Raw genomic sequence first — 17,224 nt, 5'->3', positions numbered from 1 at the left:
ATACCTTCTTGGTATTAACATTGGAGTATTTGCATTCACAATTGCCCATTTAAACGATGAAAGACTGGAAGGAAAATCATTGCAGAAAAGTGACTTCTAGTGTAAATTACAATTAGCCAGTATCTATTGAATCTGAATGTGCCATTTGGAATGCTGATATTAAAATGTGCATGTCCATCCTCAGCCCGAGTTGCTCTCTTGGGAATACTGGAGGATGTTGGTGGGAGCAGGGGGAAGCAGGCATTGCTAGTGGTGGAAACCATTTCTTCAAAGAGGGACATTGCACAGAACTGGTACTCCAACACCCCCCCAGAAATCGGGGGCCGGTGTACAGCGATGAGTTGGTGTGCCAAAATGGAGGTACCCATTTACGAGGCGAGGGACTGCACCTGCAAACATGGCAACATTTGGGGCATATGGAGGGAGTTACATGGGCCAGTTTGAATTCACAAATGTGGCTGGATACAAACCCATGTGAAAATCTGTACTCAAATGTGTGTGCGAAAGTTACAGTTGTACCCGTTTTGAAAACAACAATAAAATCTTGTGTATCAAAAAATAGTACATGTCTAGCAGAAATAAAACTACCAGTTAAATTAAACCATGAAATAAAACAGCAGACACCTTTAGGGCGTGTAAACAATGGCTTTGTATTCTGCAACACATTGCAATGTTTCACATGCCATACTGAATTCCAATGTGATCGCAACCGATCTTCAGTAATTGTGGACTTTCTTATCCAATAAAAAATATGCTCGATACCATATAATGATTACACTTGAGTTTCACAGTAAGCTAACGCTAACCACTGTAGAAACTTGTGAGCCATGGAGTTGCTCTCAAGGAAACTGGGTATGGTAGAAGAATATTGTTGCCTAAATATCGTCTGATATACATGTTGAATCCCAAATATGCTCACAAAAATATTCGCCCCATCGGACTAAATAATAGAAAATCTACACCAAATGCCAATGTAGCAATAGTCTTTGCTACGGATATTCTGTATTTACTTTGCATTTAGACTCAACTTTATATCCCAGAGCATCAAGGTACCCTCCTCAGATTCCTCTCTTTGCTAATGCTGGTATTCCAATTCAAAGGTTGAGCAGTATCAAGTACAGGTATTCTGGGGTGCAATTTACAAAATCATATGTTCACCTCAATGATTCTCAAATGTGGAAAAAGTTGAAATTGTGGTCACAAATTAAAAAACCTAATTCAAAGAATCTGGATTTGTGTACTTATCTGACAGTAAAATTCATTTACACTCGTAGTGAATCTATAGATATGGTGGGATGCTCGCAGTCGTAAATGTAGGGTTCGCACTATTCTCATCCATCCCAATGCTTTCTCCCATCCATTCTGCACATGTGAGTTTTCTACTAATTAGTTCTAAGAATTCTTGCCATGTCAGTGTTATATTTGTAAGAAACACAATGCTAGGATCTAGATTAAATAAAATCTATTAGCAACAGGGCAAGTGAATTTCCAATGTTTTTTAATAATCGGTCATCCTCAGCAGCATATAACAGCTTTTAACATCACAGCCCTGAACAAAACTACACATCCCATTAAAACTCTTATATGTCATGTGACCAATACTGGGTAAAAATATGTTCCATTTTCTGAGGTCATAATCTTTTTTGGTTGTTAGCTTCTGGCAAGTCAGGCAGGGGCCATTTTGTGTCTCAGAGAACTTTTCAATTTAAATTATAAGTGGATTTGGTGTTTTTGCAAATGAATTGGTGGCATATACAGGAGGATTGTTTCTTTGGGTTGCTTTTACAGATCCACATCTGTTATGCAAAGTTTATTCGCTAGTATGCCTATTAACGTTGTTTTGGATGTGGCCTCTCCAGAGATGAAACCTTGTAGAGGGCTAACTGCATTGTCTACTCGTTGCGTCGCTCCCTTCCCCACTCCTGTTTCCTTACAATGATTTTGTCCATAAATGGGGCTTTCCACTCCAGGGTGTCTATTCCACTTTGTGGTTGTGTGAAGAACACACTGAGCTCTCACACGTGGTTAGGGTCATGCCCATTTGGTGTCACTGGTACTAGACTGGTCATAGTTGGTGCTGAACTCCAAAAGTGACTTGACCTGAACCTTTTTTTTTTTTCTCCCACCACCTAATGATCTCTTACCCAGGCTTCAGAGGTCCCCCGGGTAAAGGTTGTTCTTCAGATTTATGGTTGGGCCACTTGAGGGCCCCTCACTCTGAAGAAGCCTGAAACAGTCTTCAAAGTAAAAAAAAAATATGTATTGGGGTACATTTCCAAGAGTTGTCAAGAGTTGCCACTGCGATATTAGATTTTCCTAATTCGTTCTTTTACGATTAGAAGGCATATAGAATGTTCTCACTGATCAGTGAACTGTCCCCCTCTTGTTCCTTTTTCTGGGATGTAGAGCTTCTAGTTTGAGTTTAACTAAGAAGCTCATGGTCGAACCAGATCCTCAATAGGTCAGAGCAAGAAAAGGTGCATTAGAGAGACTACAGAGGCTCCCAGAGACATCCCAACTCATAATCCCAGAGGCATCCCAACTCATAATCCCAGAGGCATCCAAACTCTATCTAGAACAGGCAATTCACAGATACTTATTTTATGCAACTAATTGACTCAATCAGTGCTAAATGCAGAAATCCTCACCCCTAATGTTGATATCAATGCTAGACCCATGGTTTATCATTTGCCTTTCCAAGTTCAGAGAAGAGACAAAAAGGATCAGCATTGCATGCTTCCTACAGTACAAGACAGACTACTGGGTGCCGAGCACAGCATGAATATATTTTGAAGTTGTCAATCAATGCTTCATTTATAAAGGAATACCAAGTACACTCAAAATGATGAAACGTGTAGGGCATGTAAACAATGGCTTTGTATTCTGAAACACATTGCAATGTTTCACATGCCATACTGAATTCCAATGTGATCGCAACCGATCTTCAGTAATTGTGGACTTTCTTGTCCAATAAAAAATATGCTCGATACCATATGTTGATTACACTTGAGTTTCACGGTAAGCTAACGCTAACCACTGTAGAAACTTGTGAGCCATGGAGTTGCAAACAAGGACACTGGGTATGGTAGAAGAATATTGTTGCCTAAATATCGTCTGATATACATATTGAATCCCAAATAATGCTCACAAAAATATTAGCCCCATGGGACTAAATAATAGAAAATCTACACCAAATGCCAATGTAGCAATAGTCTTTGCAACGGATATTCTGTATTTACTTTGCATTAAGGCTCAACTTTATATCCCAGAGCATCAAGGTACCCTCCTCAGATTCCTCTCTTTGCTAATGCTGGTATTCCAATTAAAAGGTTGAGCAGTATCAAGTACAGGTATTCTGGGGTGCAATTTACAAAATCATATGTTCCCCTCAATGATTCTCAAATGTGGAAAAAGTTGAAATTGTAGTCACAAATTTAAAAACCTAATTCAAAGAATCTGGATTTGTGTACTTATCTGACAGCAAAATTCATTTACACTCTGAGTAATATATAGATATGGTGGGATGCTCGTAGTCGTAAATGTAGGGTTCGCACTATTCACATCCATCCCAATGCTTTCTCCCATCCATTCTGCACATGTGAGTTTTGTACTAAAACCGATCATAGGAAGTGAGGGAAATGGCGTGGGAAGGCTCTCCTATCACACCCATGTATTAGGAGTATGTTTTGGAATGGATTTCATCATGTGTAACATATTTGTCATCTGGTAAACAAAAAGAAGGGAAAAAAAGAAGGAAAATTCCACCCTACTTATTCAGCACTGAAGGCATCACTCAGGAGTAAGGAGTAAGATTTGAGCAGGGAGGAAGAATGTGTAAATCTATTATTTCCATAATTAAATATTAATGGGAGATATGATCCTCAATAGTAATAAAAAGAGATGAATCTAGTAAAATCTGATTTTTTTTCTAGAGTATTCCAAAAATCAGCAAGAAAAGCTTACGATTGGCTGTCGAACAACAAAAATACATATTAAAATATTCAGTACCCATTTTGTAGGTAAGGTGGGTACACATGCATAATATTTCTGGTTATTTTTAGGTTTTTGGGTATGAAAGGACCTTACATAACATTAACTTAAGCACTTAACCCCATGCTGATCCCACCAAATAATATTCCTCTAGTACCTGTGTCTGCTTGTAAGCACTTGTGGGCTAAACAAGCTTTGGGAGGTGTGTACCTTGGCTATCGTGAAGATGGCCAACACTTGCTTATGCTGTGGGCCACCGGCTCATTTTTATCCTCATGCACTTCAGTCAATGTGCGGTGGCCAGAGTTCCCATGAAGGTGAATGGAACAGTATCTATGCCTGTTTACAGTTGAAGAAGACTATGTCACACATGTCAGGGTTGCATGCATGGACCCACACAGCCCTCCGCTTAGTGGGGCGTCTAGTCTGTCAGAGATGAAGACAACTGTGAACTGCCACATAGAGATGGTGTTTGCTAAAAGATGATGGTTGCTTTTGTGCAATACTGGAGGCCCGTGTAGTTCCTGTTGCCCTCTAGTGCTGATTAGCTTTGGGAGAGTGAGGTCTCCCCCCAGCTTAGACTGATCTTCAGCTGCAGCTGGTTCTTCTTTGGGGAGTCTTGAGGGTGGCATGTACCTTACCCTCAGTACAGATATGAGGAAAAGCATTGAGCACTGGTCACTTGGTGGCCATATTGTTTCTATGTATGAATCATCAGTATTGTGGGAAACTAGCCGAAAGCCAACACTATCTGAGGCAAAGATTCAGTCAACATATTGGAGGGGTAGCTGGTTTCAAAGAACGAAAGTAGATTGTTTTATCCTTAAGATGCAGTGTTCTTAAGCGCTTTCCTAAATTGGAGCAGGGCGGGGTTAGTGCTGATGGATATGGGCAGATCTATCCAGATCTTGGGACAATAGATGGAGAAGGCCTGTTGCCTTGTTTTCCCTTTTTTGCACTTTGTCTCGAGTCTAATGATGTCCTGGCTGCATTAGGTTGTGCAAAGTTGCTGCACTACAGGTATATCATGGCAGCCAGGCAGGCCCGGACTGGCCATAGCGGGCACCGGGCAATCCCCCGGTGCGCCGCAAGGGTGGGGGCCGGTTTTGAGCCCCTGGAGGCCGATTTTGTGACAGGGTCGTTTCTGCAGCATAGCTGCAAAATCGGCCCTGCAACGAAATCGGCCGAAAGCCGGCCCTAGCAAAGCGGTCGGGGGAAACTCCAATCCCCCCCAGTGGTGGGGGGGGGGGGGGGGGGGGGGGGACGGCCAAGCACTTTGCCAGGGCCGGTTTTGGTTCCCAGTCCGGCCCTGCAGCCAGGCATAGGTAGGTAACCTGTACTCTTTCTGATTCCTCCTTTTGATGTGGCTAATGTTTTCATGTCCAACAGGACTGATCTTCCTTGAGCACGGCTGCTTTGGTTCTCTATACTTAGAGAGGAAACACCTTTATATACCTTGTATACAAAAAAAGGAAACTTTCAAGCACGCTCCCCTGTTATTATCTCTGCCTCATGCCTCAGTAGAAGCTTTTAAGTAAATCTCTCTTCATTGAAGTTCTGCTTCAAAAGGAATCAGTCACTACCTGCCTCTTCTAGAATGATGGCAGAAACTCTCATGAGGATATTCATCTCATGATGAACCTCAACTCTACTAACTCATTGATAGTGACAGTACAAGACAGTTCAGCAACCACAGCATTGGAAATAAAATTCATACTCTTTGATATTACTACGGTACAGATGTGATGGACTGACAACCAACTGGAGACAGTGGAGGACCAGCTGGACCAATTCGTCCATGTGCCACACATGGGTCAGGACTGTACATCCTGCACTTAGAACTCTGGAAGACAGAAGCAGAAAAGTCAACAGTTGGAGAGACACAATACTCAAGGTGATGCTTCACAACATCTTTTGTTGTTGTGAAACACCACACTCTATGAAAGTGGAAGTCCGTGGACATAACATCTTATAAAAATTCTGATCATGGCAGGACGTGAACTACTTATATAAAGGATCAATAGCCAGGTGGTCAAATTTGAGGAATTTGAGGATCCTGCCTGTGGCCATTACCCATTGCTCAAGTAGCAGAGTTGTTTGCTCGCTACCTATTGCTCTGTATCTCTCTATATTTCACTTCTTTTCAACAGGGGCCGAGGAGCATCGCCCCACTGCTTTCTCGCAGTGCAAGAAGCAGAAACATAAAATGGTAAAACTACCATTTTATGTTTCTGCTTCTCACACTTCGAGAAAGATGAAGGGTTTGGTTGGGGGCGGGAGGGTGGGCGGGTAGGCGCGTCTGCTCTAGGCAGGGGAGGAGTGGAGTGCCCACTGCTGAGACAGTTTGGTCGGCCCTCTGGGGGCCGACCAAACCAGTCATCCGCACTCTGCCTTTTCTCTATGTATTCAGCCTACATGGAGAAAATGGCCTCCCCATAGGCGCCTGGTTGGTAAGCGTCCCAACCAATCACAACACTGCAATTGCAGAGTTGTGATTGACTTAGGAGGGGGAGGAAGGCTGCCTGCTTCTTGTTGCTACTATGCTGCAAATGTACAACTGCTGCACAAAGGCAAAGGATTGTGCGGGGTGCTACACTTTACATGCCCTCTCCTCCCTGACCCAAATGTGAAAAATAAATACCTTACCTTCGATCCTTACCCAGACCCCACCCCCATCCCTGCTTTCCTTCCCCCTCCTGCAGCTCTACTTTCTGCTTTCCATCAAAGCAGACAGGCAGTGCTGCACTGACAGGCTCATACAGAGCCCTATTAGATTGGCCTGGAAGGCCGTTATGATGAAGAAACAGGTAACGAGCTTTGTTATCAACTGTCGCTGCGTCATTGCAGTGAGTCCGATTCAAAAAGTGATGTGAACAATAAAAGCTCTCTATGATAGTCAATCATATCAAAGTGATAGTAACTTGTTTTACATAGTGTTTAGAATCTGTGAACTAGATCCACAAACTGCACTTTGCAGTATACTTTCTACCAAATGCAATTCACAAACTACCTGCAGAGTTTTACGACTCCCTATACGTATGCGTGTGGAGTTCTCCGCCCCGACCAGGGCACAAGTCCTAAAAAAAGAAGTGGGGGGAAGCTCCAAGTTAGGTGGTCACCGGAAGTGACGTCACGACAGGAAGTGACATCACGAAAGGTAGTCCCCTTTCATTATCGGGAGTCCTTCACTTTGACCCTCTGTCACACGTGCCAGCCCGGCTGCCCTTTGTAACTTCTTAGCTTCACGCATTTCAACAGCGAAAGGCACCTCTCTGCTCTATCCTATGGGTTCAAAATTGCTGTGGCTTTTAAACCACAATTAGCACGCGCAGCCTTACAACTCTTATATAATTACAGGTCGTGATCTCACCAACTGTGGCATGGTCGCATTTGTTGGTGTATCTCCATCTCACAGGTTGTCCCGGAAGTGCTCCGGAGCCTCAGGCATCCAGCTCTTCTTCCAGGAAAGAACAGTGAGGAAGGGGAGACAGCGTCCACCCGGTAAAAATCCACTAAAATAAGTGGGGAGACGCCATCCACCCACGTGGTACCCCGACTCGAGCCCTAGCCCCGACAGATAAGTTTAGGAAGTTCTCCACGTGTATAAGTGTTGTAATCTATTCTGCTTATGTCATGTCAAAAATAAGTATAGGGAGTGCGGAGTCTTAAAACTATGCACATAGTTTGTGAAACCCTAAAAGTAGTAAACTCCTACAAAAGTGTAAGTTTACCTCAGACTGATGTTTCTAAGCACTATAAATAGCATACGTTAGTAGTAACCAATGTATCGTCCCCATGAAGACGAAGCCTGCAACGGCCTTGCCTGGGTTCGAACTCCGGACGTCAGACTAACAGTTTGACACCAGCTCACTGCTGTGGAATAACTGGCATTGGTGCAGCAGGTAATTTTATTTTATTTATTTTATTTCAGGAGTTTTGTATAGCGCTAGCTGGACCCGAGGGTATCAGAGCGCTTCACAACAAGTAACTTATGTGCAAATGGGCAGTACAGAGAAAATAGAGGAACATCGCGAATCGGACATATAAATAGTAAATGGTACCTGAACATGCACATTACGAATACAATATATGTTCCTTTACAGAGACATAGAGCATTTGTCACCGTATCAAAAAAAAAAAAAACAGAAACGTCTGAGCATATTATGGATCTGTCATATTGCACAGGAAGATAAAAGCAGAGTGGTCAGGCAGGTGCAGTGACTGGCAGTGTGGACCGGAGGGGCACATTGAAGCCTGATAATAGTTTTATTTTATCTCCACAACTGCAGTCAAAAAAGACCTTTTCCTTGCTAGATCCAGGTCCCAAGGCATGCAAGCTACTTTCCTGGCTCACTGCCCCACCTCCATTGGCTAATTATTATTGTATATGCTGTAGAAATGCAATAGAGCGCTTGCTGCACGGCACGGCGCGCTCAGCATAAACTCTGGTTCCATATAAGCTCTCGACATATCTAGGAAACCTGACAACAATAGAGATGCAATCAAGTTTCCGCGCTAAACAATGCCTGCCGGCCTCTCTGCTGTTAAATAAACCCCAGGAACGGAGCTCCCACGTGTGACTTCCTGCCGATCCCACGGCTCTCGGCTGCCAGGGCTTTGTTTCTCAGCAGCGCGCACCTTCCACGGGCGCTGGACCGCGTGGCGCAGCTCCAGACCTTTGTGGTGTAACCTCTGTTTACCGGGCGTTTGTGGGAGTAGTTTCAAGCAAACACTTAGGCTCGCAAAACGAAATATGTGAAATTGTGACACCGCAGCTTTTATGTGGAATTATCCAACCTCAATATTCCAAGTTTGACCGAGTGTGGATTTCACCGCGTAGCCTCGCCTGTGTTCACTCACATTTCTACCTGCCAAAAGGAGGTGGAAATGTGAGTGGATAAGGAATGGCATGGCATTTTTGAAAACCCTGGTAAACAGCTTTCTAGGCCCTGCAAGTTATCCCTCATTCCGACCTCAAATGCAAATGGGGTGGTACCAACCCAGTATTGTTAAGGTCGACCCCGGTATCACCACACAATTTTACCTGTCAGCTGATGGTGAGGTTTACCTGGACATATCCAGTTAAGAGTTTAATTAACAGTAAATGCGCACAGCATCAGCTCCAGTTGTAAGAAAGCCTTAGATCAGGGGCTTCCTGAGATGGATGAACTTTGCCCCAGAATAAACTCCAATAAACCACAGAATTTATTTTTAGGCAACAATCCAGCCTTCTTTCCAGAGACATGGTAGCTCTGTGACCCTGGATCTCTTCAGACCCCTATTAGTAGGGCTTCCAATCTTGGCATTTTATGGGACACTGACTTCTGCTTCCAGGAGCATGTAAATAAAATTACCTCTCCATGCCTTCTTTTATTGAAAGTGTCGAGAAAGATTGTTCCTCTCTTACCTTCTTCTATAGAAAAGATTGACCCAGTTGACGACCATGGTTAATCCGGACTACTGGAACTCTCTGTTATGAGAAATGCCCCGATAAATTCTCCAGAGGGTTAAGATTATTCAAAACACTGCCACCAGGCTCTTTCTTGGCCCAAGCAGAAGGACTCGCATCCCATCTCATCGTCTGACCTCACATTGGGTTCCAGTCACAAAGCTATCAGCTTCAAGGTGCTATGCACCATCAGGCATGCCCCCACTCTGCACATCTTCAGGAAGGCCCTCAAGACCTGGCTCTTCGGCTGACCAGACCTGTATCCCCCCTCCCCCAGCTCCTTGAGACCCTCACGGGTGAGAAGCGCGCTTATAATCTCCCTGATTGATTGATGCACACATGACCCATCCTTCGTAGATCATGGCGATCCATCATTCACTCACAGCTTGGTATGCATCGCAATCCCTCTAGGAGAACACGGTCCTCCATAGCATGCCTGCTGTTGAATGTCAGGCTACTACGAGACCCTGATCGCGACCCTCTCGCAGGTCTGATCAACAGCATGGAACAATCCTCCTCTTCATCTCAGACTCACGGAACATCAGCTTGATTGGAAGAAAAAAACGAAAAATGCTTCTGTCCTCTCTCATTAACTACTGGATCATAGCTGAGCTTGTCATCACCACATTTACACGCATTGTCCTAACAATGGACACTCTGTACGTGAGTAGCATTTGTGCTATAACAAAAAAACAAAAATATAAAATAAATAAATCCCTTAAAGTTCAGGCAAGCAATCAGGCTCCCCTTCTGTGGGAGTTGTGAAAGTGGAGCAGCATTTGGCATGCTGAAAAAATGTTTTAATGCATTTAATAAGTGCTGATGACCTTGGTCGACCTTTTTAACTCACCAGGTAAAAAACATGGAAGGACAATATCCACTCACTGTGCATATGGCAATCCCCGACCTGCACACTAGCCACCATTTTATACATCCACGCACAAAGCAGAGTGATGCAACAGGACACAAACCCAGCCCGTTTTTTATGGACAGAGACAAGGCAGGGTTGTTCAGTGCCAGGGCCGCCAGCGATAGCCAGGGGTTTCCATTGTTTTGACTGCACATTTGTCCGGTCAGAGTATGCCTTTTGTCATCTCCGTGTTTGCAAGAGATACATTGTCAAGTGAACTCTGAAGGGGAGCATATGGCGATGTACACTTCTCCCCTTTGGTCGTCATTTTCAGATGATGCGCTCCGTAGAGCACAAAAGACCCGCGAGCATGAAAACACACATCTTGGGCTGTCCACGTCACTGCCAGCAGATGGGAACTCGAAATATTAAATGGAACTGAAGCCATCTATTTAGTAATCACACAGCCCCCATACATTTTACTGTAGATTCTCAAATATGCACTGCACGCACAACCACAATAACATGTTTACGTCGCTTGCTGGATACTAAAAATCGGTTTATTTGCCACTTTGCCACTCTGTGTTGTTGTGTGCACAGTACCTTGTAATTTCCACCTATTCCTCCGTGGCTTTTTCCTGCTGCCATCTGCTCAGGGGCGGTCTGTTGTTCGGTCATTTTACCTGAAAAACAGAGGAATGTTAGACCAGCAAGTACCATTCCTTCTCCGAGCACTCGGCCCGCCTTGATTACGTCAATAGTGGTTGTAATATTTTGTAGGTACATTATTCCAACTGATCCGCACTGCCGGACTTCATCGGATTTTTTCATCAATGCGTAGTAAACATCGCAGAACAGATATAAAGGAATCAAAAATACAGAAAGACGAGTTTGAAATTCCATTTTTGTAGGGCTCTAAGCATCACACAAGTTCAGAACACTGAACAAAGTACTTAACGTACTTTTTTCATGAAAGTCCCTCCCCCTTAAGAAGCAATGTTGCAGTTTTTGCAGGAAGCCAGTGGGGATCGCTATCGCTGGAAGCAGCTGCAGGTGAAGGGAAGCATTGGGAACCCAGTCACTGTGATCTGTAATCCAGTGGAAACGGGATCTACTCTGCCCATTCACTTAGGCCAGACCCAGTTAAGAGTGGAATTAACAGTGCAAGGTGGACATCATTCACTGCAGTTCTAAGAGGGCCTCAGGTCAGTGGCTGCCAAGATGGAGAAACTTTGTCCCAGAATAAACTGGATTACATCACATCACAAAAAATATAAAATCCTTGGTGTTACAAGTTTGCTTACTCCTGATGAGTTACGGGTGTAACACGGGCCACCTCGCTCATGCTGCGTGGGGTGGATATAGATGTGCTGGCAGGGGGATGGAGGGAGGTTAAGCATGAGTACCTAACTGGGCTCATTGTCTAGGGGTGCCTTCTCAGCCACATGCCATATTTGGAAGGTGGCTGCATTAAGAAAAAAAATGTAAAAGCCATCCTGTGCTGATCCTGTTACTTTATGAAGGTGCACCTGGGTATAACGGGGATCCTCCGTTAGATGTATTTCAGGGAAGGCCTCCTGAAGATTCACTATGTCCCTCTGCTGAACAATTGAAGCTTAAGATCAAAGAGCATTAAAAATACCCAATATGTTTTTAACACCGGTCCCGGTTGGAGAGGAAGCTATACGTACAGCTACACTGTCAGTTGACCATTAATGATTGCCGGCATAATGAAATGCATCTAAGAAAAAATCTCATGTTATTAACAAATGTTTTAGATTTTCTTTTAAATGAATATAAGGTAATACAAATATTTAAGCAGATCGTCAACATACAGATCTATCCCCTGTGCCTACACATAATTGTGTGACATACCAGTCATTTAATTTGAAAAACAAAAATATTTATGTTCTCATTGCAAATTCTCTAATGCATGAGCTCAGAAACTGGCCTTACAATGCATGCTACCTAACAGAACAAGAGTTCAAAACTATGGCCTGCTCTAGAGAATGGCAGGGAAGAAAAACCCTCTAACATCTCGAGGAAAGTCTAAGCTTGGTGGAGGATCCACGGGTGGAAATTCTGCCACCATATCACCCCTATGCTGGAGGCTAATTTCTTCCATATTTGATATCTCCTCCAGAAATGTTATGTTATGTTTCAGTGATTTCTAGCGCGCACGGCTACTCAGGAGTGTCCCAGCACGAAAAGCCAGTAGGGGAAACAGTATGGAACAGGGGACATTATCATTGGGTAAATAGCAGGGTTTTAAGTCTTTACTTGAACATGGCGGGGTCATGGATGCTGCGCAGTTCTAGGGGGAGTGAGTTCCAAGTTTCGGCTGCTTTGAAGATCAAAGGTGTGTCTCTGTTTCCACCTCTTTTACATTCCTGTCTTTAACCTCTCTAAACGCCTACAGTGAGCCTCTGACCCAGAGCGTGTCCATGAACGGACCAACCCGAGAATTTAGGCACTTCACTGATTCCAGGGTAAGCTTAGGGTGCAAATATCCTCTTGTGATCGGCGGGTTTTGGAAATAAAAGATTCCAAGTTTTCTACAACACGAACCGTTGCATAAGATTAACAAAGCAAAACCAACAGGGGCCGCAACAATTATATTCCAAGGTCGAAGCCTCCCGAACAACAGTAACTATAACGTCTTCCATGAGCTGAAACGGTCCTTCGAAGATTTGTTTACAAAAATCACTCCAGCCTCAAAGTCTGTTAGCTATTCCCTGAAATATTATTGCCAATCGATTAGCTGATTACAAATGTAACTGCAACTACAGAATCGTCAGCGCCTCTTCCATGCGCTGACAGTGCCAATTGATGTGTTCATTACAAAACTAACTCCAATGACAAACTCTGCAATGCATCTTCCATGAGTTAACATTGTCATTTGATTAGCTGATTACAAAAGTAGCGCCAGTGTAGGAATCTGGAGTACTCTTACACATAAGCGGAGATAGGCAATCGATTAGTTGATTACAAAAGTAGCGCCAGTGTAGGAATCTGGAGTACTCTTACACATAAGCGGAGATAGGCAATTGATTAGTTGATTACAAAAGTAGCACCAGTGTAGGAATCTGAAGTACTCTTACACATAAGCGGAGATAGGCAATCGATTAGTTGATTACAAAAGTAGCGCCAGTGTAGGAATCTGGAGTACTCTTACACATAAGCGGAGATAGGCAATCGATTAGTTGATTACAAAAGTAGCGCCAGTGTAGGAATCTGGAGTACTCTTACACATAAGCAGAGATAGGCAATCGATTGGTTGATTACAAAAGTAGCGCCAGTGTAGGAATCTGGAGTACTCTTACACATAAGCGGAGATTGGAAATTGATTAGTTGATTACAAAAGTAGCGCCAATCTAGGAATCTGGAGTACTCTTACACATAAGCGGAGATTGGCAATCGATTAGTTGATTACAAAAGTAGCACCAGTGTAGGAATCTGAAGTACTCTTACACATAAGCGGAGATTGGCAATCGATTAGTTGATTACAAAAGTAGCACCAGTGTAGGAATCTGGAGTACTCTTACACATAAGCGGAGATAGGCAATCGATTAGTTGATTACAAAAGTAGCGCCAGTGTAGGAATCTGGAGTACTCTTACACATAAGCGGAGATAGGCAATCGATTAGTTGATTACAAAAGTAGTGCCAGTGTAGGAATCTGCAGTACTCTTACACATAAGCGGAGATAGGCAATCGATTAGCTGATTACAAAAGTAGAGCTAATGTAGGAATCTGGAGTACTCTTACACATAAGCGGAGATAGGCAATCGATTAGTTGATTACAAAAGTAGCGCCAGTGTAGGAATCTGGAGTACTCTTACACATAAGCGGAGATAGGCAATCGATTAGTTGATTACAAAAGTAGCGCCAGTGTAGGAATCTGGAGTACTCTTACACATAAGCGGAGATAGGCAATTGATTAGTTGATTACAAAAGTAGCACCAGTGTAGGAATCTGAAGTACTCTTACACATAAGCGGAGATAGGCAATCGATTAGTTGATTACAAAAGTAGCGCCAGTGTAGGAATCTGGAGTACTCTTACACATAAGCGGAGATAGGCAATCGATTAGTTGATTACAAAAGTAGCGCCAGTGTAGGAATCTGGAGTACTCTTACACATAAGCGGAGATAGGCAATCGATTGGTTGATTACAAAAGTAGCGCCAGTGTAGGAATCTGGAGTACTCTTACACATAAGCGGAGATTGGAAATTGATTAGTTGATTACAAAAGTAGCGCCAATCTAGGAATCTGGAGTACTCTTACACATAAGCGGAGATTGGCAATCGATTAGTTGATTACAAAAGTAGCACCAGTGTAGGAATCTGAAGTACTCTTACACATAAGCGGAGATTGGCAATCGATTAGTTGATTACAAAAGTAGCGCCAGTGCAGGAATCTGGAGTACTCTTACACATAAGCGGAGATAGGCAATCGATTAGTTGATTACAAAAGTAGCACAAGTATAGGAATCTGGAGTACTCTTACACATAAGCGGAGATAGGCAATCGATTAGTTGATTACAAAAGTAGCGCCAGTGTAGGAATCTGGAGTACTCTTACACATAAGCGGAGATAGGCAATCGATTAGTTGATTACAAAAGTAACTTCAACAACCGAATCTTCTGTACATTTCTCATGAGCTGACACTGTCAACAGTGGAGGTGAACACTTGCCTCAGAGAACCGAAAGCTATGAAGACAGAGCTGTGTGTCTAGCGTATGCGAGGTCATAGAACAGCCTGCGCTCCTTATGCTCCGGGTCTGTTTGTGTTTCATTCACAGGGTCTCCTCTCATGAATACTAGAAACAGCGCTGCAGCTCTCCATCTGCCACACTGGATACCTGCTAACTTCTTAACCTACTATCGGTGGCTTCTAAGAGCCAACTTTAGGTAAAATTCTATATGTGCCCTCAATACTGGGGTTGTCATCTCGAAGCCTCAGTATGCCAATTACATAAGTCTTATATCCCATACATGACACAGATTGCAGTACTACATTACAAGATCCATAATATAATATAAAATAAGATACATTTAATAGCTTAACACCTTTCTTGCCACTCCTTTAATCTGTAGTTTACCTTCCTTTCAGAGGGAATGTGCTGCTTGGGTTTCTAAATTGACAGCCACAAATCAAAACATGTTTTCAGATACTGTTTATGTGCACCTTGCTATATGTACTTTCCTACAAGCTAGGCTTGCTTTAAACAACATTGTAAAGTCAACCTTGAACACAACATTTCAAATCTTGATGCATCATAAAGTTAACACCAAGTTCAAATTAACTTAGAAAACACATCAACTAAAACATTAATAAGGATATTTTGGAATTAAAGTGAGAAAACCACGTTGCTGTGAAAAGTATATTCACAGAGAAAGCAAAAACCAACAATATAAAAAGACTGCAGTGCCACCGCCCCTTACAGGACCTGTGCTGAAAATACACATGAGCTGCATGCCGTGTAAAAGCAGATCACCACGAGCATCGTTACAAATCAAAAGCACGAAGGCAACAGTCTCCCATCCCCTGCCACACCCACCACCGCCACGCAACCGATGAGAAAAACAAGCCCAACCCCCCCTCGTCCAGCACAGCCGCGAGACGCCACACTACCTCGTCCAATGAGTGTTTCAGGAGTGCCAGTGGCCACAACACAGGCCGTCGGTATTTATGAGAGGGCTCTGAAAAGGGCAGCAGATTATTCGGGTGCTGAGGCAGCAGCTCTGGCTATTGAATCGCGCCCATCAGTGTCCGCATCAATAGCTCAGGCTGGGCACACACTATGGCAGCGCTGCTCCGACGGGCCTTCCAATCTGCCAGCCGATTCAATGCAGATTAGCTTTTGACTTTAGATCAGCAGGTTCACAATGCTGCCCGCCATTGTCCCTTGCCAGATTTACCGTCAAACCCTAATATCAGCATTTTGTGATGCATTAGATTTAACTCCGGCCCAAAGACAGCAGCAGACAGGGAGAATGCTCACTTCCACAGTGCATTTGGCGGCCTTTTTCGTCTGTTGTAGACAGGCTGCTAGCAACACAGGGTCCAGAGTCCTGGGGCGTGTCTAATTCACACACAGTGTGAGGGGGGTAGAATAGTCAAAGGATACCACTGCTGGTACCAACTGGGCCTTCTGCTAGCGCCTACCTCACCCGGGTGGCTCTTCACGGCACTATCGACTGTGCCCCCTGTGGTCACCTCTATGATCTGACCAGACCTTCAGCTCTCTCTGCATGATCTGGGAGCTGCAGAATCGAATCATACCTTGGTTGACGCAGCATTTCACTCTTCCACCTATCTTGTAGAACTTAATTGAGAAACTGTCACATTTTAAAAGAAGTGCTTAGAGGAGAAAAGGCAATAGGCGCTATACAAGCATCACTTCTTTCCACACTATTTTATGCGAGTGGAAAACTAGCGTGAGGACAGCAGGCACCACAGCCAAATACGACCTTGACCAGGCTTGCAGGTCCTAAAGGAGAACTCGTACTTTTTTTTAAGTAGTTGACGGAGTGTGCACCTACTTCACACAGCAGCAAGGCTCTCCTACCTTTTCTAAAATATGAGCTACTTCTGTTCAATGAAAATCATCCCGAGCTATTAATGTTACTAGTGTTGCAATCGTCACCAAATTAGGCAAGCTGGCATAGGGGCCATGCAAAGCACGATTACCAACAATTATCACCACGGTACACCAGGTAGTGCGAAAGCAAAAAAACTCTGAAATTTACACAGGTGCTACATAATAGCCATAGCTGCAATACACCTGACACCAAGGTAATGATATTAGTAATATACCTCCCCAGTTCCAAACAATTGTTTCTCAAATATGTGCTTTAAATATGTTTTGGAAATCCAACTATTTTCTCCAAGCATCAGCTTATGAGTTCTGAAAATAAACATATTTCCATTT

General features: G+C 43.6%; 1 protein-coding gene across 1 annotated transcript in view; it reads right to left on the bottom strand.

The window, feature by feature from the left end:
* CRYBB3 (crystallin beta B3) overlaps positions 1–15,941 on the bottom strand; it is a 96,133-nt gene extending 80,192 nt beyond the window's left edge. The window contains exons 1-2 of the mRNA XM_086944726.1: positions 15,925–15,941; positions 10,893–10,972 (exon numbers count right to left, since the gene is read on the bottom strand). Coding sequence (XP_086800852.1) covers positions 10,893–10,967 — 75 coding nt within the window. The 5' untranslated portion in view covers positions 10,968–10,972; positions 15,925–15,941. The remainder of the gene's footprint in view (positions 1–10,892; positions 10,973–15,924) is intronic.
* Between the last annotated feature and the right edge of the window lie 1,283 nt (positions 15,942–17,224).

This window comes from Lissotriton vulgaris, chromosome 11 (assembly GCF_964263255.1).
Source record: "Lissotriton vulgaris chromosome 11, aLisVul1.2, whole genome shotgun sequence".
Classification (NCBI taxonomy): Eukaryota; Metazoa; Chordata; class Amphibia; order Caudata; family Salamandridae; genus Lissotriton; species Lissotriton vulgaris.
The sequence above is the reverse complement of the archived record's forward strand: the minus strand, read 5'-3'. Positions and strand labels throughout refer to the sequence as shown.